Below are 23,995 nucleotides of genomic sequence, written 5' to 3'. Positions count from 1 at the left end.
CCCATGTTCCAGCTGCCTTTACATACAGTACGTACAGCTGTGAAAAAGAAAGTTTTCACAGGAATCTATGCAGTCCTGTGAAAAACTAAGTACACTCTTACTACTTCCACAGGAATAAAGTAGGTTGCAAGAGTAACTCCTCTGTAAAAGCAGAAATGTTGACAGTTTGCTGCTCTGGAGCACTCAGCTGTGCGTTTACACGTATACAGTTTTCAGCTCAGACTCTATAGGCCTCAGTTAGCATGTTAAATGTTAGAGTTCATGACAGTACAATTAGAAAAAGGCTGAACACATGCAGCATCTTTGGAAGGACTGCCAGGAGAAAGCCTCTTCTCTCTAAAAAGAACATGGCAGCACAGCTCATGTTTTCAAAGATGCATCTGAACAAACCACAAGACTTCTGGAACAATTTTCTTTCGACAGGAAAAACCAAAATGCAGATGTTGGCCATAATGCACAGCATTACTTTTAACAAAAGCCAAATAGCATATCAGCACAAACACCTCATACCAACTAGTGGAGGGCTGATGATCACGGGACCGTGAAGTGGCCACAAACTCCTCTGTATGCCAAAGTATTCTGGTGAAATTAGGACATGCAATAGGACAACGATCCCAAACACAGCAACAAATTTACATCAGAGAGGCTGAAAAAAGAAAAGAAAGTGCTCCAATGACCCAAAGTCCAGACTGAGGCCCGATGGAAATGGTGTGGAGGGACCTTCAGCAAGCTGTGCATACATGAATGAATTTATCATCCATCTGTAATTTTATTCACCCTAGTTTGGGCAATCTTGTTATCCATTTACTACAGGCTGACTCATCCTGAAATATGATGCGTTACATCCCCCTTTGCCCATACGTACCATGCATCAATATCTCGATTTCATGTTAAAAAAAGGCTCAGTGTTTACGATAATAATTATAGATTTGGTCACATCCATACAGCATACAGATCAGAATTTCTGTAATCAAAGCAATTTATTGTTTTGTTCAGTACAATGTGAAAACTTTTTTTTTCCGGGGGGGTCGTCACACCACCCTATCAGTGGTTTACACGACTACACCGAGAGATCAAAGTTTACTAACAGCTTTTAGTGCTGAGGGTTTTGGGCAACTGTCCATAAAGCCAGAAACTGTAAGACTTATTGTGGGGTAAACTGTGTCAGCGTCACCACAATGCCTAAAAAGAAGCCTGTCTCAAGTCCAGTGAAAGTTGTGGAGGCAACAAAGAAAAGTATTGTGAAAAAAACAAACAAACAAAAACGCAGCTGTTAAACTCCTGACCAGAAAAATATCGATCTATTTAAAGTCCATTTAAAGTCAAAACATCATCGCATCCAGACCATCTTCCATGAACTTCTTGTAGATGGCCATGAACTTGGCAGTGAATGCCTCCAGGTGGTAGATGGCTTTGTTCCCCAGCTGTAGTCTGTGCTCATAGTAGGCTGCAATGTGAGCCACCTCCGTCTTCAGCTGCCCATCACAGTTATTAAGCAACTCTTTCACGAGACACTGTTAGAGGAATGGACAAGGAAATTTTTACAGCCTTTACATTAAAGACAACCACAAACTGCACTTTTACAGGAGATAAGGTGAAGTAAACGATACCTTCATGATAATCTCAGGAGGGATGCAGTGGGTCAGGAGCTCATACAGTCTGGCTCGGACCTCCAACAACCTGGAACAAACACGGGTGGGAATTTTCATCAAAGTATCTCCACAAGTTTGATCTCTAACAGAACCAAATCTCTGTCACATGTACCTTTGAGGAGTCTGCTGGCTGACGATGGCATTAGCCGTTTCTCTAAGATAAACCTCCCAGTCTGTCTCCGGGACGTCTTGGTCCACTGAGAATGGATACCTGTGAATAATAAGATATGCTAAATAAGTAGGTGTTTAGCTTTAATTGCAACGTAAGAAAGAAAATGGTAAGTTTTGCCACAACTTACTGCTGCACTCGGCAGGCCTCGCACATCAAAAGCGCTTTACGGAGGTTGCGACCAGATTTTTCGCTGATTTGTTTGGCCAGCTCAGGTGGGAGGACGAGACCCTCCTTTTTACAGACGGATGTAAGAACACTACAAACCTTAAAAAACAAGAAGACGGCAGAGAAAAAGGGAAAAAGTTACCTCAATGAAGAAAAACACAAGTTCCAAATAATGTTCATTAGTAAGAGCACGCCACAATACGCCATGTCCGTCTCACCTCTTCTGTGCTCGGCAGAGGAACTCTAATCGCCAGACAACGGCTCCTAATTGGCCCGATGACTTTGGAAGTAGAGGTGGAGCAGAGAATGAGTCTGCAGGTGGCCATGTACTTTTCCATCGTCCGACGCAAAGCGTGCTGGGCATCCTTCGTCAGTCTGTCCACCTCTGTTAGCAACACCACTGAGAAAAAGAAAATAAGGGTGCCAATTGCTAAATATGTGACAGGTAGATGCTTTGACTTCACAGAGCGAAATGGTAAATAGGTGAAATAAGTTCACAGATAACAGATAAAACATAATCCCACAAGTCTACATTTTTAGTCTTAACAGTTAAGTCTTCATATATTTCACTACAGGCTAAATTAGCACACTTCTACCTTTAAAGTCTCTCTGTGTGCTCGACTGGATTTGCTGAGACTGTGCCACAGTTTTGATCAGCTCTTGAATCACCACACGGTCCTGGTTCCCTGCATCACTGTACAGCACAGAACAGAAATACAATAAAGAAACATTATAGCTGAAGCAAAAAGGCCTTTTATAGCAACTATAGTTGTCACATGTACTGGAGGGAAAAAGTAAAGCAGTTCCCTGAGATATAGGAGTGTAACTATCAAGTAAGAAAATCTCCTCACCTTGGATTTACTTCCAAGTGATAGTTGCTGGCTATGGTGTTAATCTCAATTTTCTTCTTTGAGGGAGCCTGCAGACAAAAACCACAAACTGAGAATGCAACTAAATCTTTAAGTTGTAAGTCTAAATTTAAGTTGAAGATTGATCAGAGATGTGACTCTAAATACAGCATGTGAAAGGTGTATTTTACGGAAGTTATTCACTTGGGGAAAGCGATTGTTTAATTATTTTCTCTCATACCACAATGGTCTGGTGCTCAATGCGAAGCTTTTCCACCCCAGGACCGTAGAGCTCCCTCAGCAGACACATGATGCGAGTCTTCTTGCCTGCACCCGATGGACCGTACACCAACAAGTGTGGGAAGTCACCACACTGAACCTGAAACATTAACACAAAATTTGTAGTTTTTCTTTCTTTTTTCCTTGTGTGTGAAGTTTTTTTTAAGAATCAGCCATCTGTCATTATATCTTTGCTTTTAAATATTACCAACATTGCGTTATGTTGCTAATGAGAGCAACACTGCTCTGCATGCAAAGAAAACGTCACAAATGTTATTAAAACTTTACATGATCTACAGTATATTATATACCTTTTTATATTACTTTTTCTTAGCTGTTCTTGTTCAGGAGTTTACATCAACTCATGAATTATCAAGGTCAGGAGTGTCATGGTTATTTTGGGATTTTGTTTCTCCAGCGTAAAAAAGTTGTGCAGTATACGTCTTAAATTACCAAAACACAAAACAACAACGCAAAAAACAAGAATTGGGTGAACAAGTTTAAATGTATTTTATTTATGGTGCTGAATGTTAACTTCAGGCCTATTAACTTCTCATTAGTTATCACGATCGACTACAACTGGTAGTTCCTCTTTGCCAGCATAGAAAGGATTTGTTTGACAACACTCATTGGACTGACCAATACTTAGAACAATGGAAAACGCCAAAGAAGTCAGTAATTAAAGATCTGCCAGTGGTAGCGGTACACTGCACAAGTGGATGGAATAATGAAGAAGGGGGACTACATCCAAAATCTAGATGGTTGAAACTTGGACAAAACTGGGTGCTGTAACAGGACAATCATCCCAAAAATAAACCAAAGCTGGTTTGGGAAAGCAGGCTAAACTGCTAAAACTACTAAACAGGCTAAACTGCTAAAAGCTTCTGGCTAAACTCAACCCTTTTGTGGACTATGCTCAAAAGCCGGGTTCATGCTAAGAATCAACCAATTTAAATGAACTCTTCAGAGATGAGAGAAAATCTAAAATAAATTCAAACTTGTGCACCTAATTATTTTTAAAGTCATAAAAGATATGCACCATGCAATCACTCCAACTTGGAAGAACAATAGTTTGGATGGATAGATGGATGGATGGATGGAATGATTAAAAGCTCAATATTACCATTACACTCATGACCAAGACGTCAGTGGATTAAATTTTCTCACGAAAACTGTATGTTTGCACACACCATTTTCAAGTATTCACATGAATAGAATAAGAAACACAAAAAGTATGAATATTACCTCCTAAACGATGAACATATGTGAACAAGCACTTCAAAAACACAAGTTGTGTGTGCACAATACTCTGTCTAGGAAAGGATGGTGTGTGTGATGTGATGTGTATACAGAAAGTGTGAGAGGATGAGATCATCTTTAAGTGGATGTGGAGCCTTATTAAAATGTAATTTGCTCCATCAGATACAGGGATCTCTTTTCCTTCTTGGTCAATACTTTCAGGTGCTGGCTCCATTATAGTGTCAAAGTGGAACAAGTTACACACAGCTAGTAACGCACACGTTAGCATGAATGGGGTTGTTTTGCAAGCTGGACACAAAAACATCTCAACCAGCTCAGTAAATCTCTCCACTCTTGTCTTGCAAAGCTAAACTTGACGACCATGCCAGCTCATATGCAGCATTATTTACGACGCTACCGCCAATCTGAATAAACAGTTAGCATGGAGGAGCTTATTTCTCTTACCAGGTTTTTGAGCTGAGCCGCCTGCTCTTTATGAAAGTCCAGTTTCCCGAGGGACGACGGACGATATTTGTCCACCCACAAACTCATTCTGTTTTGGATTCAGTAAAACGTTACAGTCGTCCGTGTTGACAGCAGACACACTGCCGCTTGCTAATCTCCCGCGAAATGTTATTCACACAGCAACCCGCGCGACTGTTTCCTGCTCGGCTACGGAGAGACGGAGAGGACAAATTTGCTACAGGCGCGTAGGTAAACCGGAATTTTCATTGTGCAAAAAACAAACCAGACCAAAACAGAACAGACAATTTTTTTATATATATAGGACTCAGTAAAATTACGCATTCAATCTGTGAATGCGCTAAACTGTCTTTTTTATTCCTCCACATTCTAAAATACACTTTATCTGTGATTTATTTAGCTTTTTAGCTACTACTACTGAGAGTTCTGTGGAGCCACACATTCGCAGTCAGCACATTTGTCTTTAAAACTTTGTATAATTCCTCTAAACAGGCTATACAAGATGACCTTTGCTTGTGCCACTCATGCGTGACATCTCTGTGTCCAGGTGGAAACAGACATCCATGTCATCGTCTATACAGAAGCTGAGGAGACATGCTGTACTGGGTGAAAGCCAAAGGGAGGAAGCGATATGAAGGATTTGTTCAAGGAAAACAGACTAATATCACAGAGGAATGTGCGACAGTTAATCCCATGCTGCAAAAACAAAGCTGTCATTTCACAATGAAAAGGTATGAGTGCGTAGTTTTTAGTTTTTGAGGGTTTTTTTCTGGAGGAGCTGACTGTACAATTATTTGCGTTTTCTATCTCTGTGATCATTATCTGGTCAAGGACACCTTTTTTTAAACCCACGAGTCTGCTTTTGACTCATTCATAAAAGTGAAAAAGTAAAAAAGAAAAGAAAAGCAGAAGAAAATATACACTATATATACTTTATTAGGAAAGCATTGCAAGTACTGGGTTTGGATCCCTTTTGCTTTCAGAACTGCCTTTGTTCTTTGTGGTATGGGTCCATATGTTTACATTGGTAACATATCAGAGATGCCTCTGGAGGTCATTTGAGTACAGTCAACTTTTTCTCATGCTCAAGAAACCAGTTTGAGATGATATGAGCTTTGTGACATGGTGTGTTATCCAGCTGGAAGCAGCTATCAGAAGATACATACACTATGATCATAAAGGGATGGACATGATCAGTAGTCTGTAGCATTTAAACCATGCTCAGCTGGTACTAAGGGACCTAAAGTGTGCCAAGAAAATACCCTTGACACCATTACTCCACCACCAGCAGCCTGAGCTGCTTATACAAGGCAGGGTGGATCCATGGTTTCATGTTGTTTACACCAAAATCTGACCCTACTAGCAAAAATCAATACTTATCAGACAGGTGACAGTTTTCCAAACTTTTGTCCAATTTTGATGAACCTGTGTGAAATGTTACCCCAGTTTCATGTTCTTAGCTGCTGCTGCTCATCTGCTTCAGAGTTTGTCTTGTTATTTAATCAGAAATGCTCGTCCACACACCCTGATTCTAATGATTTTATTGAGTACTGCAGTCTAACCACTCTTTTCTGATCTCTCGATACTTATAAGACATTTTCACCCTGAGAACTGCTGCTCACCGGATGTGTTTTCTTTTTCAGGGCATTTGTTTTCATGAACTCTAGAGATGGTTGTTTGGGAAAATCCCAGTTGATCAGGATTTTCTGAAATACTCAGAGCAGCCTGTCTGGCATCGACAACCACGCCACGTTCAAAATCACCTCTCTTCCCCGTTCTGATGCTCAGTTTGAACTCCAGCATTTCGTCTGGACCATGTCTACTCAGTGAGCTGCTACCATGTGACTGGCTGATTTAAATGAACAAAAAATGCATGCATGTTTTATTAATGATGTGGCTGTGAGTGTACACTCTGGCTCACATCCACAGAACAGAAGCGTGTTTCTCTAGAAGTCATTATATTTCCCTCCTTTATCAGAAGAGCAGGTTCAGAATTTTAATACCTTGTTTTCTGCAACAGTAGAGTTCAGAAGGTCGTTTTTCTTCTCTGATCTGACTGAATGTTTGCTGTCAAAATGAGGACTTATTCTCTTTTGCATTTCAAACAGTATATACATTCAACACTGTCAAGATAACACAGTTATTTACGAACGTGGTTGTCGTTTTTATTTCTGCAGCTACTCCTCATAAATGTTTGGTGTGGCCCCTCCGTGGAATTGATTTGTACCCTTAAAATACCAGAAACATGTTTTTTTTATTCCTCTAACCATTCAAACTTTACCCATTAAACATGACCTTGATGTCTGTTTTTCTCCATTTTGTTTTTATTCTTTTCTTTTTACTCTGCTTTCCTTCAACCTGATCCAGGCGACTATACCTCTTTTTCACAGGAATGCTACACGAAGCGTGTCTCAGCAGGTTAGCGTAGCTTGTATTGAAATGCATGCATGTTTTATTAATAGACTGGAGATAAATCATCACAGCAAAGTGGAGCCGTGAAACATCTGGGGCAGGTTTATCAAGATCCTTCAAACGGGATCGCTCTCATGAATGTGAAGTTCTTCAAAACAGTAAAACATTCATCGCGATCATCACGATTTAAAGTCAATGTTAATCTCTACATTTAAATATGTCACGATGTTCCTGATGAACCAAAGATATGGATGTGAAACTTTGAAGTTATTCTGATTAGGATTTTATTACATTGCTGATGCCTAATGTAACGGCTTTCTAAGTAATTAGATAATACCCTGAGAAGTAGATGTCATAGTAAGCAAAGAGACTTCTACAGTCTCCCCCCTTGTCCAGACCTCTTCTCCCAAAGAACAGGCCTCAACAGGCGGGATCATTTTCAAGGTTAACCTACAGATAGCAGAGCTTCACCCAGACCACAGAGGTTCCCTCCAAAATGGGAAAATCAGTGTTTTCAATCAATCTTGAAAACCTTTTAGTCCATCCACTTCTCTGTAAATATCACGGGTCTTTTGGTTGTTGATGAAAGCGCACAGGCTGTTAGAAATAGTCTGGAAGGCGAGATATTTACAGAAGATAAGAAGAGTTCGAAGCATTACCTCATGTGTTGTTGAGGAATGTGCTTCTGAGGTGAAAAATCTTTTGTATAGCAATGAGTGAACAGGGGAGGGAGGGAGTCTGGTTTGTCTTCGTGCAGATATTTAATCTGTTCGATCGACCAACAAAAAGATTTGATTTACTTTGCCTGGAGTGAATCATTTACCCTTTTTCTTTTTTTTTTTTTTGCCTTGCACAAACTTGCATTCACATGAAAAATAATAAATAACAGCCGCGCTTCAGACAGGCACGCTTACACAAATAATCTAAACACCTGCCCGTGGAGCTCCCTATGTGTTCTCGGTGAGGTAATGTAGGAGGGAAAAGCATTCCTCAGCCCTTTCTTTCACTCTCCTCCCCTCTCAGCATTTCACGTCTTTCCCCACATAAACTCCGTCGGTTTCATGCTGCATAAACGCACCGGTCACTTTGTTAGATCTGCTACCCCCTGATCTTCAGCCTGCTCTGAGGGAAGACTTCCTGAGTGACACAACCTTTGGGCTAAAATGTCTGGTATGTTGTAAATACGAATCCGTGTTTGTTTACAATGCAGCGTGCTTTCATTTATGTGTGTGTGTTTTTTAAGAAGTAGGTCAGAATCCCATATTCCTCCATATTTTGGCAGTTAGAGAGGATTGAAATGATGTTATGAACTTTCTCTACAGTTTTAATTTTCACATCTCATGTGGGAAATAATCACATTTGCAAGATTGCTGTATTAATCATCTATGTTGGAAAGCATTTTTGCATGTAAACACTCTCTGTGCTCTACAGTGAAAGAGTGTTAAGTATTTCTATGTAATTTGAGGGCTAAACATGTGTGTGTCTGTGTGTGTGTCTGAAAGGCAACGACAACATTGAGGACCAGGGTAGGAAAGGGTGTGTTGGCTCCAGACAAAAATAGCTATGTTGCAGGAAAAAACAATGCGTTTAGGAAAAATGCAAGAAAAGAAAAGAAAAATAATGAAATGTCAGAGAGTTACAGAGAGGTGGAATCAGCCAACAATCACATTCGTGATGTGGCTGATATGAGTCACATAATTTCACTAAAAATGGAAAAATATTTTTCTACATATTAAAGTAATCTTGTAAAAGCATACTGCTGCTGAGCTATTTTTATTCCTTTTAAGTGTCCTGTATGTAGTGTTGAATCGACAGCAGATTATAATGGAGCACTCGCCGCTGCTCGTTACCCCGAGAGTTATTCATTAAAACAAAACTAACGAATTCACTGAATGGGCCTCTGAAAACTGTCCAAGCAGCAGTTTCATGAGCGCTTCACGTAAGTTCCTCTACATCCATTTACAAAACAAATAGCACTCTATTACACATTCATATATATTTTTCATCCCGCGTACATGTGAACATCAATCAGTTTACCCAAATATGCACGCTCTGTTTCACCTGAGGAACACTGGAGGAGCTTTATCTTCGTAGGAGAATGATTTATACTCAGTTGACATTGTGTGGTTTCTGTTTTATTTTAAAAGAGCACATGGCGATGCGGTGGTTTGTACTTTTGCTTAAAAACAAAGGGGCTCCTGGTTTGACCCTGCTGGCTCATGAAGTAATTGGCAGAAAATTCAAAGTTTTTGACAACTGAGTGCTTATTGAACCTTCTGACAGATAAAAAAAAAATTGATTAATTTGCATATGTGAGTTTTAATTTGTATATTATGTGCTACATCCAGCATTTTTTGCGATTTATATATTAAGGGGTTATTGAATGGATGGATTTTTAAATGTATTCTTGATTAACCGATTTCTGTTTTTCTTTCCTCTTCTCTGTAACTCAGGCATCAAAGAACTTTGCGCCATTTAAATTTGGTTCAAACTGTAAATATCATCCATGCGTACTTTCTGTTTATCAGCTGCACCTGGTCCAGTTCAGCTCTGTTCAAATGAGCGAGGTCATCACAGAAGAACTTACTGATGGTTCAGTAGAGATGTATGAAGGTCCATCAGCTGCATTGCCTCTGCAGGAGTAGCAAAACAGGCATACTTACCACCAGGGTGTCGATCTTCTGTTGGGTGACCTTCAAGGTCGAGCTACTTTCCTGCCTCAAGCCTCCATCGGTCAGCTAAGAAGCATGTCTGAGTCTGTTCCTTTGCTGCTTTGTGCTCTGGATCCTGTGACCAGTCGTACCACAAAATGGAAGGAGCTGAAAATGGACAAGAGCTCCCTGCATGACTCTCCAGTGTCTGATTTCAGGCAGAATGGACATTGTGAATGCAGACAGAGTTCAGACATGTCTCCTGGAGCAGGTCAGGACATGGAGGTGTCATCCCTGGATCGCAGAGCAGCTGTTCACAGTGATTCTCAGATGGAGGCAGAGAATATAAAAGACTGTGGAGCTAAAATACCTCAGCAGAAAGACGAGAGCCCTGCAGAGACCCCAACAGTCCTGGACAAATGTTGTCATAAACATCTGCCTGCATCTATGAATACACCAGAGGACGTGCTAAGAGTAGTAAAACACCAGCCGAGCGCCATTGTGTTCTGTGATTACGACTGTGGGACTGGCAATCAGGTCATCAACGAGAGCTCTGATGGCGGAGAGTCCTCGTCATCCACTTCTAAAGAGGCGGAGGGCGAGGACGGTGATGATGATGACTTTCCTGAGACGTTACAATATAAGGAATTCCTGGTCAGCCGTCGTCGTAGAAACTTGAGCAGGAACAGGAAGTGCTTAAGGAGGAGACAGGATGCCCAGCCTAACAGCACACCATCTGACTGGCAAAAACCCACCAACAAGGGCAAACCTGGGTTTACAGGTAGCCAAGAGGAGGAGGACACATGGGAGAAGAATGGAAAACAGGTAAGGAAAATAAGAGGGGGGCTTGGGCAATAATAAAAAACAAAGAAGTCTTGTTCACTCAGTAGAACAGCCAGAGAAAGTACTTGAAAAGCCTTTATCCTGTGTTAAATTGCACTGCGGAAAGCCTGATCCTTTTTCCACAGCAGAGGGGTCCGGTCATAGCAGGAAAAGCACAAGTTTTACTCATGAAATTAACAACTGCTCCATTCAAGTATTCAAGTGAGCCAAGGCAGACTGAACTGTAACGCCGATTTTAGCCACAATTAATCTTATTATGTCCCCCCTCTAGTTTCCTAAAGAGACCTGCCAGAATGCCTTCAGCTTAATTTTTTTTTTGCAACTGCGATCCCTACAGGCGCCACCAGAGGGCAGCAACGTCACAACATTTTGAACTCGATTTCATTTGTGGGCCAAGAGTGAATTTCCTAGATACTTTTATCTTTGAGGAAAATATTTATTGCATTCGTGTCCTGCGTCAATTTATAGTGCACAGCAAGTTGTCATGTGCTGATCCAGTGCTGTATTTAGGCTATAGGTGCAGGGACAGCAGGGGGTCTCCACAATGTATTTGATTTTTTTTTTTTTTTTTAAAGTAGCCTGTTTTGTTCTTTGTTTTTATTAAATGCATAAAACTTTTTTAAAAAGCTGCCATTTTTGTGTGCTACTAAATCTTTGGATTATTTTTTCAACTCAATTAAAAAAAGAGAGTCTAAGTAAATAGGAATCATTCAGCAGTTTGCCCCCTGTTAGAAATTCCTCCCATATTTCTCTTGGCCTGGCCTGGCCTGGCCTGGTCTGGCCCAGCATCTCCTATCCTCCCAGCATGCAACACACCAGCAGGCTTCCCATAGTGTGACAGTGCCCCTGACTGTGTTCTCACACCTGTCAGAGCAGCCCTCAGCTGCTGGCACGTTTCCACCACAGTCCTCTGGCTTGCTGTACGCAGCTTTCCCGCCTTGGCCTGAAATAAAAGGATTTTGACCGAGTAGCTTTTCGAGTTACTTATTGACAGGCTGTGGCCGGGGCTCATTTGAATACCTGTTTAATTGAAGGGGCCCCCATTGCTGTTTCACACATTCCTGGAATATTTTGGTGTGAGCAGTTTGGACACATCCCCCAAATATGGACGACATTTTTGCCAAATTAAATGTCTAAAAGCAAGTAATTAAACTTCGCTTGGAACAACATGTGTCTTCTGCCTTATTAATAGCTCAGATGTGAAGGTGTATTAATCGTTGCCACAGATTTGTCGCTAGTCTCTTGCAGCCTGCTGTCATGCCTCGACATCTGAGAAAAATGAATCTGTATTTTTACAGATAAAGGTATGACTTCACTTTCTTGAAGATTTGTGTCTGTGTGAGTATTATTTAGCCTGAGATAACCGTTAATATCTGTAGTTTTCTGAATTTGGATGAATATTGTAGAATTAGTTTGCACCTCTACTACCAATGCTTACAAATTTCAATGTACACCTAATACTTAAGTAATCAAAAGCATTATTGGAGACTTCCTATCTCTAATTCAAGTTACAATCTGGTTAATTCTTGTGTTTCGGATAATGAAAGAAGATAAAGTACTATAAGGGAATTACAGTTAGGCCAGCTAGTACTTTACCCTTTATCTGGGCTGACATTTGGACCAAGTCTAGATAACCTTTAAAGAGTATTGGACAAGACTTAAGCCATGTTTTTATTAGCTTCACTTAGAAGATAATATTCAGCTGCGTGAAGTAAAAAGAGAAAAAATGTATTTGCTATTTGATTTCATTTATTAAGGGGAAAAAAGCTACCCAACGCTATCTGGCCATTTTGTGAAAAAGCAGTTACTGTTTGTGCCACCCTTGGCATCAAGAACTGAAATGTTAAAACTGTTTGTCATAAGTGGAAATGAGTCTTTCCCATCACTGCGGGGGAATTTTGGCCCACTCTTCTTTGCAGAATTCTTTTATTTCAGCCACATTAGAGGGTTTTCCAGCGTGAATGACCAGTTTAAGCTCATAGCAAAGCACCTCAACTAATATGAGTCCGGACCTTTATGAGGTCACCCCGTAAACATTCATTTTAGATTTTTTTGTGAGCCATTCAGAGGTGGACTTGCTGGTGTGTTTTGGATTATTGTCCTGCTTCAGAACTGGAGTGTGCTTCAGCTTGAAGGCACAAACTTATGCTCTCTACTAATGTTAGAGAGCAGAATTCATGGATCCAACAATTACAGGAAGTCTTCCAGGTCCAGCAAAGCAGGCCCAGACCATCAGACTACCGTCACCATGTTTGACTCCTGTGTTAGTTTTATGCAGATGTCACAGGACACAAACCCTCCAAAAGTTTGAGGTTTGTCTCATCAGTCCACAGAATATTTTCTCAAAAGTTTTGAGGATCATTGAGAGGTTTTTTTTGGCAAATGTGAAATCAGTCTTCTACCCAGTCCCAGTCTTTTGACTTGTGTCTACGTTGACATTCAACATTATTGTTGAATCGTGAACTCTGACTTTAACTGAGGCAAGTGATGCCTGCAGTTCTTTAGATCTTGTTCTGGGTTCTCTCGCAACTTCCTGGATGAGTCGTCAGTGCCCTGTTGAAGTAATTTTGGCAGGTCGGCCACTCCTGGGGAGGTTCACCACTGTTCCAGGTTTCCTCCATTTGTGGATAATGGCTCACTGTGGTTGAGTGGATACCCAAAGCCTTTGAAGTGTCTCTGTAACCCTTATCAAACTGACAGATGTCGACTTTGTTTCTCAGCTGTTTCTTTAGATTGTGGCATGATGTGTTGATTTTTCTTTATCTGTTAGTCTACCTCACATTGTCAGATGGAGTCTATTTAAGTGATTCCTTGATTCAGCAGGTCTGGCAGTAATCGGGCTTGGGTGCGTCTACTGAAATCGAACTCAGCTTGCCAAAAAAAATGTGGTTAATCACAGTTAAATGATGATTTAACAAGAGGGCGCAAGGCTGTGATAACCTTTTCCCTTAATAAATTAAATAATCATTTTGTATTTCCTTGGGTTACTTTATCTGATATAAAAATTTGTTTGATGATCTAAAATATGTCAGTACAACAGGCAAACAGACTGTATATGAAAATATTTATCAATGATAAAGCTGCAGGAAAAAACTATATCAAAATAACAGGCATCTTAGCCTCTCCATATAATGAAAAGGTCTTTTAGCAAATATGTCAGGATGCATTAAAAGCTCTATCTTCTCTGATCCCTCAGAGAGAAGTATATTAACATTTCATGAGCTCTGAGAGCACTCTGTGTCTGTGCCTGTGTCTGCTATGGTCTGCATTTGTGTTCGTGTTGGCACATTTACATTCACATGCTCGTGTCTGCAGTCACTCGTGCCATTGAAAAGCCTCCACTAGATGTGTTCTCCCGTCACTCCGGCTCTGTCACCCACAGTGAGGGTAAAAATAGCACCCCGGTGATAGAAACCCTTCTGTGTTCCCGTGTGTAGGAATCTGGAGATGTGGGGGCCGTAACGTGCAGGAAATGACTTTGCTGCCAAAGCCCTTATTGCTGATATTTTTCAAACTGGTCAACATGATGGCTTTGGGAAAGGGAGTGGACAGAAGGGTGTGTTTGTGTCCGTGAGTGGGTAAGTGGGTGGGTGGGTGAGTGCATGCTTGTGTATAGCTATGCATGTGTGTGTGTGAGTGAGGGGGCTGTTTTTGGATTTCGAGCTCCTCAAAGGGGCCCTATGTGCTACTATCAGCCCCTGGGACTCTGGGGTTGGCAGCAGAGCCCCGAAACAAAGCAGTTTGTTCATTTCCTGGAAGTCGAGTGAACAAGTGTCTCAGTCAGAGCCCGTGACCAATGGGTGTAGAAGGAAAGCGAGGGAACATGAGGGTGTAGTGCATGACTATTGGCCTGGAGAGATACTACACATTTACATAACATGCAGTGCTGTTGTGATATGAAGCAAAGCGTACTCCTTACAGGCGACAATCTTTGACATTGACATGACAAAAATGTATTTGCTCTACAAAAATCACACTGAGACATGATTAGACTGCAAAGTCTTAGTTAGGCTGAAAAAGCCCCATGTTCATCTCTAAGGAGCCCTATAGGCAGTGAAAGGTGGAGTAGAAGAATGAGGAAGAGGAGTGTGTGGTGTTAGGTTCAGCATACACGAAAGGCCTTAGTGTAAGATTATCCCCAGAGCTTGCCCTTGAGAAATATTTTCCTGTATTTGTTTTTTTTACCTGTATGTTCAGGCTGCTGCGTGTGACTCCATGACCCTGCTGATGATAAAGTTGGACCACCTCAATGAGGGCATCCAAGAAGTCCAAGGCGCAATTTCCTCCTACTCAAATGAGGCCAGTGCTGATGAGGAGCAGCAGAGCACCACAGTGAGTCAAGTACTAGTAATGTTATGTTTATTCACACGAGGCTTGAAAAAGTAACATCTCAGAGTGCTTTGAATGAATGAAAATTATACGTGGTGATTAAAAATAAACTCACAGACTTAAAGCTAAAGGAATAAAAAGGTGAAGTGAGACATTTCTTAATACACATTCACATGTAGCTAGTATGCTGTGCATCACTTAGAGAAACTTAAACAGTGAGGCTTGTAAAATGTAGAATTTCACTGATTTACGCAGGAGGTTTTTTATGCACGCATTCAAGTTGAGTTTGCAACTGAATGCATTCTGCTGATGAAGAGAAGACATTAAACCTGGAGAGATTCTCTGTTCAGGAGGTATTAAATGAGAGAATTTATCAATATTAAAACTACAGTATATGCAAAAGTCATGAGTCACCCTTCATTTCTATGTTTTGCTATGAAAATGGGAAACAGGTGATTTACTGAAACATGTGCATAGAAACACAGAAATACAGTATATAAGGTAACTGTACAATTCTAACAAGTTTGAGAGTCAGGATTTGTATGAACCCTTATTCCTCAATATAGCCTGAAGTCTCTCAGGCAGCTTTCCTGTAATTTATTTAAATGGTCTTCCTGGAGAACTATTCCTGATTCATCAACTGAAATGCAGCCACAAACTGAAATGCATGACAGAGCCTCCACCGTGTTTTACAGATGTCTGTAGACACTTGCTGTGTCTACAGACATCTGTAGTCTCTTAGGCATAATATTGTGTTTTTGCAACAGGCTGCTAGTAACAGAGTGCCAAAGGATAAAATTTAAACTGAGTTAGGTGCTTTTGCACAATACTGTGGTGCAGTCACCAAGACGAGGTTTAACATCACAGGCATGAGTTAGTTTTTGTAGCACAGTTTGTGCAGCGTGGTGACGGAGGCATTCTGTGTGGCATTCACATCTTCTCTCGTTTTGGTTTCCTCCTCACAGTCTGAGCACATGTATGTGTTTACTAGAGATGGCACGATACCACTTTTTATGTCGATACCGATATCATAAATTTGGATATCTGCCGATACCGATATGATCCAATATAGTGCGTTTTTAATCAATAAAACTGTTTTTAATATCTTGCTGCATTTTGTATAAGTTCATACTCAAGTTTAAATAAACAACAACACTAAAGCTATTCTGTTATACCTGTGTAAAAAATAGCACCCAAAATATTTTATAGTTCAGCAACACTGATCAATCTAATAAACTTAAACCTACTCCATCCTCCCTATTCTGGTATTTTAAAGAGTACTTAGCAGAAATATTAAGCAACCTAACTAATAGGGTTGCAAACTCCCAACAAAAAAAAAAAAGGAGGGAACCCCCCCACCCTCACGTCATGATGCTTAATCGATGTAATCAACTTTAATTTGATGCAGTGTGAAAAAAATGCACAGAATTAAATTATTTTTCAAGAATAATTAAATAGATTCAACATCTTTCTTCAACAGAATTGCAGACTGCACAGATGGTATCTTCCCAAAGGAAAAAGTACTATAGCTTACTAGGGTATATTAGACTATATACAGTAATGGACTTCTATACATTTTACATCAGATTTAAACTTTGGGTGTAAGATTCAGATAATTATTTATTAAAAGCTAGACATTTTAAATGAGAATAAGAAAGAAAAGTATGTCTTTGTGCCCCTTTTCCCTGTTAATGCCCTATCGGCCCCTGGCTGCACTTTGCTAGATCCGCCCCTGCACAGTTACCAGCCGTCAGCTACTAGAAAAGGATCCTGGTGTGAAAGTAATATTAAATAAATTCTAACAACAGCTTATCAAGGTTAAAGTGCTGCTGTTGTTCAGCCGCTGGTTTCCTCTTTCTGGTGCAAAGTGGGCCAAAACAAAGAAGAGAGGACTCGCGACAGAAAAGCCGATCAGCTGATCATTAAGCAGTTTCACGATTGAAGTAGCCGCAGGAAGGTGAGGAGAGAGAGGCAGTCGCTCCATATATCGGTTGTTAAGCTTAACATGGGAACGCTTTACAAACATTCAGAGATGAACTTACACACTTGCTTTACTTCTCTCTGGGATAACTTCTCGGAGATCTGGTTTGGTAGCGAGGCTACAAATACACACATCGCTCTATCACGTGATGCACACTGCTCCAACGTGCTACGGTTATGAGCCGAGTTACGCCGTGTCGCAAGTTTTGTGAGGTGTTTTTTTTTATATTTAATGTATCGGATGTTTTAATTTCTCACCGATATGATCCAGTAATTTACGTCAGTATCGGACCGATACCAATACGTAATATCGGATCGGTCCATCTCTAGTGTTTACCAGTGATTTTTAATTATAAATGGATGTGAGTGTGAAGGCTATGAACGGATATCTCTGTCAGCCCTTTGTTGAGCTGCCAACATCATCCAGGTTGGAAACTGCCTCTCACTCAAAGTCAGCGGGTAAATCAATGATAAAACTCAGTGATGACCATTCAAGATGAATTTGTTGTATCAGATAAGCTGATTTTTTTCACTGGTTGATGTGATGTGAAGTTTGAATTCTAAGTGAAATATTAAATTGGAGTACTGTGTCGGCCGCTGCTTCGGTTATAGCTATGATTGTTTTTTTTAAACAAAGCTTTAGTGGCATTTTACCCACTGTACATATTCATCATCCGTGGCTACACACACAGAATGTACCATTAACTCATTAAGCATCACACCACACATGTTAGACAGGCCTCAGTTTTCTATCTCCTCCCCCCTGTTAAGCTACCCACCTTTCATTTAACAAGGCAGCATAGCTAAGAATATTAGTTTGGACGTTCTCCAAGCCTGTTGTTTTTCCATCATTAAGGCATTTCACAAATCAAACAGATCTTGACTCATTTGGCATCCACCTGGATAAAGCGCCATGTCTCCAGAAAGCGGATTACAGGAGCTGAGCTCGTCATTTCGGCTTGCTGTTATTTTACAGGTGTATTTAACATAGTTTTTGGAAGAGGAACACGGTCTGCGGATGGCTCCTGTGCTGTGCTCTGCTGCTCTGCTCTCACACAGCATTCCAGCTGCCTCATTACGCTTACCAAGTGTAAATCTGGTAACCTCAAAAGCTCTTTAACCAGCAGCACAGAACTGCAGGAATGTAATAAAATGGTGGTATTTAATCGCGCTAATCTCATCCAAACTGTCTGGAAACAGCAATAAAGTACATTTACAGTATCTCTCTGTTTTTAGCTTTATGTGCCACATTCTCTGTGGAGCACTTGTGTGTAACACTTAAACACACTTTTATTTTCAGTGACAGCAGCATTTTCAGTACAAGTGGTGAATTTAGCCACCCGTCTTATGGTGGGAGAAACACAGATGTTGCCCATTTATTCCCAGAATCTCATTTATAGAGTCACTAAACCCAATCGCTTGCAATCTATTTCTTTCTTCTTCTCTTTTTTATAGCAAAAAGGTCATCCTTGTTTTGGAGCACAGCAGAGGTATTTATATGAGTTAAAAATATGCAATATCCAGCTAAATATCAGAGGTTCCTCTTATATACTGCCACGTTATTCCTCTAAACAATACTCTTCATCAGTCTTGCCTTTGAGTTGGCCCAAAGTTTAAGGTCATGTGCTTAATATAGAAAAACTAGTGAGTTCAGTGCTCCAAACAATATTCTCTTTCATTCTTTCCTCAGACACTATCCTGCAATCATGAAGTACCCTACATGCTCATTACACTTTCCAGAATTGCGTTAGTTATGTCGCTGTAAAAAGTTGTTATTTGTGTACTTCCTTTTGTCATGATAGTCATAGAATCACAGCTCATACGGGTGATGGTCCCAGTCAAGCATTTGGATCCCGACTGCAATATCTCAACTATTAAATTGATCACTGTGACATTTTGATAGGGCGGTTAGGGATGTTGTTGGGTTCCCACATGGTTAACATGACTGAGTGACTTTCATCTAATGCAGCCATGAGGTTCATATTTCTGCCTTTTAGTGAAATGAATGAATTACAGTGAATCTCGGGGCACATTTAAGTGCATCTCAGGAGGAAATGTGACAGAAATCTTCCAGTGAACTAATTTTCATGCTTCATGCTGCACTGTACAGAGCTGCTAGAGCTGCTTTTGTGTAATGAAGAGGTGTGCACTGTGGTAATAGCCTAGGTGCCCGGCTAGTTCATAGAAAGAACCGAAAAATGCAAATCAAACAAACCTTTTTACGTAAGAGTAACACAATTAAAATTAAAGATTAGTTTTGGGGACACGGTGTCCCTGATGTTTTTATGTAACTTTGACCACACAGTTATATAAAATTAGCAACAGCATCATGCCATCTCTATGATGGCAATGCTGTGCAAGGTCAGAGGGGGAATTTTCTGCACAGACAGGCCTTGTGTGCTGTAATAAAGAGAAAATGTGGCTCTCTATCCATGCACTTGTAGATGGAAATCTTGGTGGGGAAAACAGCATGCCGTTTACAGACATGAATGCCATCCCTGCTTCAGTTACACACGCTCACATTTGCACACACATCCCTGTTATCAGCTCAGCGACGGACAGGAGGGAAGAGCGGGAAGCATGACGGCGGGTCTTCCCGCTGCTGGGTACAGTAGTTGAGCAATCAGGTCAAGCTGGACTTTCCAGTGTTGTCACTGAGCAGAGATACTTACGGTATAAATGGGGATTTTTCAGAATAAGAGAAGGGCAGATATATCATTACCAGTGTCTTATGTCTTTCATCACACACCACCAACACCAGCTCCACGAAATACTCCACAGAAACCAGAGAGCTGCTGAAGAGACAGGTGACATGAGGACAGGGACTGGGGTAAGAAACTGAAGGGGACACAACTAAACTAAACTTTCTATAAAGAAAATTAGAGTTACACTGGCATTTTTGATGAGGAATTAAGATTTCGTTGTTCGCTATGTAATAAAAAATGTTCAAATATCAGGGATGATTACCATTGGTTATGAAACATCTGTCTTTGTCCTAGTTCAGTGTTTATTCTTAAAACTGTACAGCCTACACCTTTTGAGTTAATTATTTCTGTTCTTCCTTATAATTTTAATTCTTGATTGTTAACATTTATTTATTTTTATGAGCTCTTATTGTCAAAATAATATATAAATATAATGCTAAAGAGAATCATGTATGTCCTTTAAAAGCTTTGAAAACATTTTGATGCCTGTATTCTGGTGATGAGTAAACTAAATTTGTGGTTAGATTTTTCTTCAGCAGCTTTTAAAAGTGACACTGAACCTTCATCTGGCTTTACATCTCATGCTGCTCCATCTCACTGTTTTTCTTCCCTTTGGTCCTCCCAGGGTTCTGTGGCTGTAGACAGGATGGTAAGCCGAGTAAATCAGGATCAGGGAACCTCCAGGTTTCCAGACAAATCTGAGCCACTGTCCAGGCGCCGCTCACGGCCTTTGACCCGCAGCAGACCACTGACGCGCTCATCCCTCTCATCCCCTATACACCTCCAGGCCCGCCGGGCTAGGGTGAGTTAGGCTGTGTTTCTATGTGTGTGAGTTTGTGAGGTGAGAGTGACACATCTGACTTATCTAACTGAATGCGTCTTTGCTGTGAAGTCAGTGGATTAAAATGAGTGCAGTGTTCCTGATAATCATTAATACTGTAGACAAGGTAACAGGAAGGTGTTTGGAAGGATACGAGGAAAATCGGTGAGCTTTCATTTTTCATAATGTTGTCAAAGCTGCAGTCTTCAACATGAAAAAGCCCATTTTGCCCAGTTTGATTACAGATTAATACATTACATCCTCAGACACAAGGTGATATGATGTCTCACTTTGATTAAATTAATGCAAACCTAGAATCTTTCCAGCAGTTACACCTGAGTTACTTTTTTTGATAAACACACAAAAGATGATCCTGGAGACCGGCTCTGCAGATATACTCTGTCTGATTCAGCTGAGGTCAGTTATTTAGGGAAATGCTTTCAATTTGTAACACCAACTGAGTAAAACCTTGAGGCTGCGATGTGTAATTGTGAACAATCTTTGCACTTCCTGTTGTATTTTATCTCTAATATTGGGAATTTCTAGCCAGAGCTTTTAAGGAATGCCTCTGCTTGTTTAGTGTTTTGACTACTAGTCAGGATTTATCCCCTGCCTTTTTCTGGGCCTCTGTCTAGTCTGCATTACCCCTGCTGTTGTGTAAATAAGGTGAAAGTCAAATGAGGAGACAGCTCCGCTCCATCCGGCAGTATGCAAGGTCACTGTTTTCTCTGTCAGCACTGCAGCAGCAACACAAACTATCACAAATACACCACTGCTCATCCACCAATGAGTGGAGGCCAGAAATAAGGAAAGGGGGAGTTATAGAGTCCACAAGCTCTCCATACATTTCTGTTATTGAAATATAGTTTTTTTTAAAGAATGATGTCTGCAGTACTATGAAAAAGTCTTGAGGCTCTCCATGTTTCTTTATATTTTGCTTCCAAGGAGACACACTTTCCTGTAGTTTTTTAAAGAGGACTTGATAAATTGTTTTCCAGTCTTACTGAAGGTCTTTCAAAGGTTTTCTTTGGATGTTTTTCACTCATTTTCAGTCCAGTCCTTCTGCCTGAGCATGTTCAGAGAAATGATACGAACCGTTCAAGCATAAATAAGGCTTCTAACTCAAGAGATGAGCCAGTGTCGTCAGTGTCTCCTTACAACTCAGCAAAGAATCTATTGGAAATTATATGTTTAGGCGCTTTGTTACTAGCAGCCTGTTGCAAAAACATGTTTTTGTTCCAGTTTCTTTAGTTGACTGTACAAAAAAATACCAAGGATTGCACAGTCTGACAGACATAAAATAGTATTTTGTTATTAACGAGGTGAATCCCAAATAGACATTAGTTGAAAACTTAACGTATCTCAGCAATGGAGTGCAGTGTGATCTTAAAAAACTGAGAAACTGGACAAAAGGAGAAGAAGAAACAGAAAACCATCCAGCAAATACCTGATGCAGGACTTAAGAGATGCATCTAGCCCTGATACAACTCTTTGGTCTGTATACAGGTCAATTTTTAGTTGTGTATATGTTTGTCTGCACATGTGTTTGTGGGGACCAAAAATTGGAATGTTACTATACTTGTGGGGACCAACAGTCCCTTATGGGGACAAAATGCCCATCCCAACAAGTTTGAAGCCATTTTTGAGGCTCAAAATGCGGTTTTAGTGTCAGGGTTACAGTTAGGTTATGGTTACGTTTAGGCATTCATTTTTGATGGTTAGGGTTAAGGTGTGTGTGTGTGTGTGTGTGTTTGGATGGAGGTAGAGGGAGCTGCAGGAACCATGGGATCAGACTGATGCAAAGGCGTGGATTTATTTTCTTCTAACCATGACTGATAAAGCACAGCTGTCTAAACTTTCTCTCTCTCTTTCTCACACACACACACACACACACACACACACACACACACACACACACACACACACACACACACTCGAGCACGAGAGAGATCAAGATCAGATCAAAGGCACATTTGCATCAAAGCTATTTGTAAAAGCTTTTCTGAAAATAAGCTGATCCACCCTTCCTTTGTTCACTTTTCAGCTGTGAACTAAAAAACAGCAGCATTCAAATAAAAAGCTTGTAGGAGCTGATTGAGGGGATGCTATACACTACTGTTTCAGCACCGAGCATGAAACATTAAACAAAAATCTACTGCTACTCTCACCTTCTGGCTTTGTGGATCAATTTGATTTTTTTTTTTACATTATTACATATATAGCAGACATTGCTGACAGTCATCTATAATATGATTGTCATCAAACAAGACTGTTTTGTTAAAATGAGCAATGAACCGCTTTTACTTTGAAAGCATAACTGACAATATAAATAACTGCTTTCATGTGAAACTTCACTTTTACTTTGCATCTGTCTTTTTTAATCGTGAACTGACAGTAGAGATAACGATTTGAGTTATACACAGTATAGTATGACCTCAGGAAAACCCAGGATGATCACACTGAAGTTCAGTGAATCTCAGCTTTTTGCATGGATGTGGGGTTTTCCGTTCGTTGCACACTGTCTGTGTCAGGATGACGTTTCCCACACTAGGAAATTGGCCTCTTGGGATCCCAAATCTTTCAGTTTATCAATTTTTGTGAACAAGGATGCTAACTGCATGTGTAATGTTCATCTCCTCGTCCGAGTCTAACCTTTTGTTCTGACTTGTGCTGTCAGAAAATCACACAGGGACTTCCAGCTGTAAAATCTGTCCACTGTACTCAAGTTTAATGGAATGATTTACGATGATTTAAGTAGCTTTTTCTCGGACAGCTCTCTGCCTCAATCACCAAAAGCATGTCAGCGAGTGTACCACATATCCTTCACATGTGACACTTTTTCTTTTAATTCCCAATAAATCTTTGGTAATACTAGTAAATAAGCTGTCGGGGCTTTGTGGGTTTTCATGAGATCGTATGGCATAAACAGTCATGAAATATGTTTCTCTTATTTGAGCCAGATTTGGAATTTGAGTCATATTCCCAGTGTAGCTACTGCTGCTGTACGAAAAGCGTGTATCAGGGAAACAATGAGATTACTCTGCACTGCTTACGTGTTTCTGCATTACACTGCTTTTGTACTTAACTTCTATTTTTTCCTCTTCTCTTTTTCCACGCCAGGCTACTGCAAAGATGACCAGCGAATCGGCAGGTACGATGCCTTTTACAACAAGAGTGTGTGTTCTTGTGTGTGTGAGTTGGCGGCTGTATACTTTCACTGTCCTTTCTCTTGGATTGTTTGCATTCCCACTTTGGGATAAAGCTGGCTTCTGGGAATATCTCCCTCAGGATTTCCAGCCAGTAGGTCAGCCACTCAGACGTAATGATATACTGTTTCTGCTGAAAATGCACACGCACACACACATACACATGTATATTTAGGTGCAAAGCCATAGATAGTAAAATGCACAAGCCATC

General features: G+C 40.5%; 2 protein-coding genes across 4 annotated transcripts in view; one reads left to right on the top strand and one right to left on the bottom strand.

Moving 5' to 3' along the window:
* Window positions 1-961: 961 nt before the first annotated feature.
* rfc3 (replication factor C (activator 1) 3) lies at window positions 962-4,957 on the bottom strand. The gene is made up of 9 exons (XM_031729149.2): window positions 4,821-4,957; window positions 3,079-3,216; window positions 2,841-2,908; window positions 2,586-2,683; window positions 2,208-2,389; window positions 1,952-2,088; window positions 1,765-1,863; window positions 1,611-1,680; window positions 962-1,514 (listed from the first exon to the last, which is right to left on the bottom strand). The coding sequence occupies exons 1-9, from the start codon at window positions 4,905-4,907 to the stop codon at window positions 1,323-1,325; spliced, it is 1,071 nt and encodes a 356-aa protein (XP_031585009.2). The 5' UTR covers window positions 4,908-4,957; the 3' UTR covers window positions 962-1,322.
* Window positions 4,958-5,092: 135 nt separating this feature from the next.
* stard13a (StAR-related lipid transfer (START) domain containing 13a) overlaps window positions 5,093-23,995 on the top strand; it is a 56,669-nt gene continuing 37,766 nt past the window's right edge. Inside the window, exons 1-6 of one of the 3 annotated variants that reach the window (XM_039618568.1) lie at window positions 5,093-5,285; window positions 5,386-5,569; window positions 9,779-10,726; window positions 14,942-15,076; window positions 20,384-20,560; window positions 23,699-23,729. In XM_039618568.1, coding sequence (XP_039474502.1) covers window positions 9,998-10,726; window positions 14,942-15,076; window positions 20,384-20,560; window positions 23,699-23,729 — 1,072 coding nt within the window. In that variant the 5' untranslated portion in view covers window positions 5,093-5,285; window positions 5,386-5,569; window positions 9,779-9,997. Of the gene's footprint in view, window positions 5,286-5,385; window positions 5,570-8,275; window positions 8,421-9,703; window positions 10,727-14,941; window positions 15,077-20,383; window positions 20,561-23,698; window positions 23,730-23,995 lie in introns of those variants that run through there. The other 2 variants (XM_039618566.1, XM_039618567.1) reach the window with 2 other exon arrangements.

The sequence above is a fragment of the Oreochromis aureus genome, linkage group 10, assembly GCF_013358895.1.
Source record: "Oreochromis aureus strain Israel breed Guangdong linkage group 10, ZZ_aureus, whole genome shotgun sequence".
NCBI classification, from domain to species: Eukaryota; Metazoa; Chordata; class Actinopteri; order Cichliformes; family Cichlidae; genus Oreochromis; species Oreochromis aureus.
The sequence above is the reverse complement of the archived record's forward strand: the minus strand, read 5'-3'. Positions and strand labels throughout refer to the sequence as shown.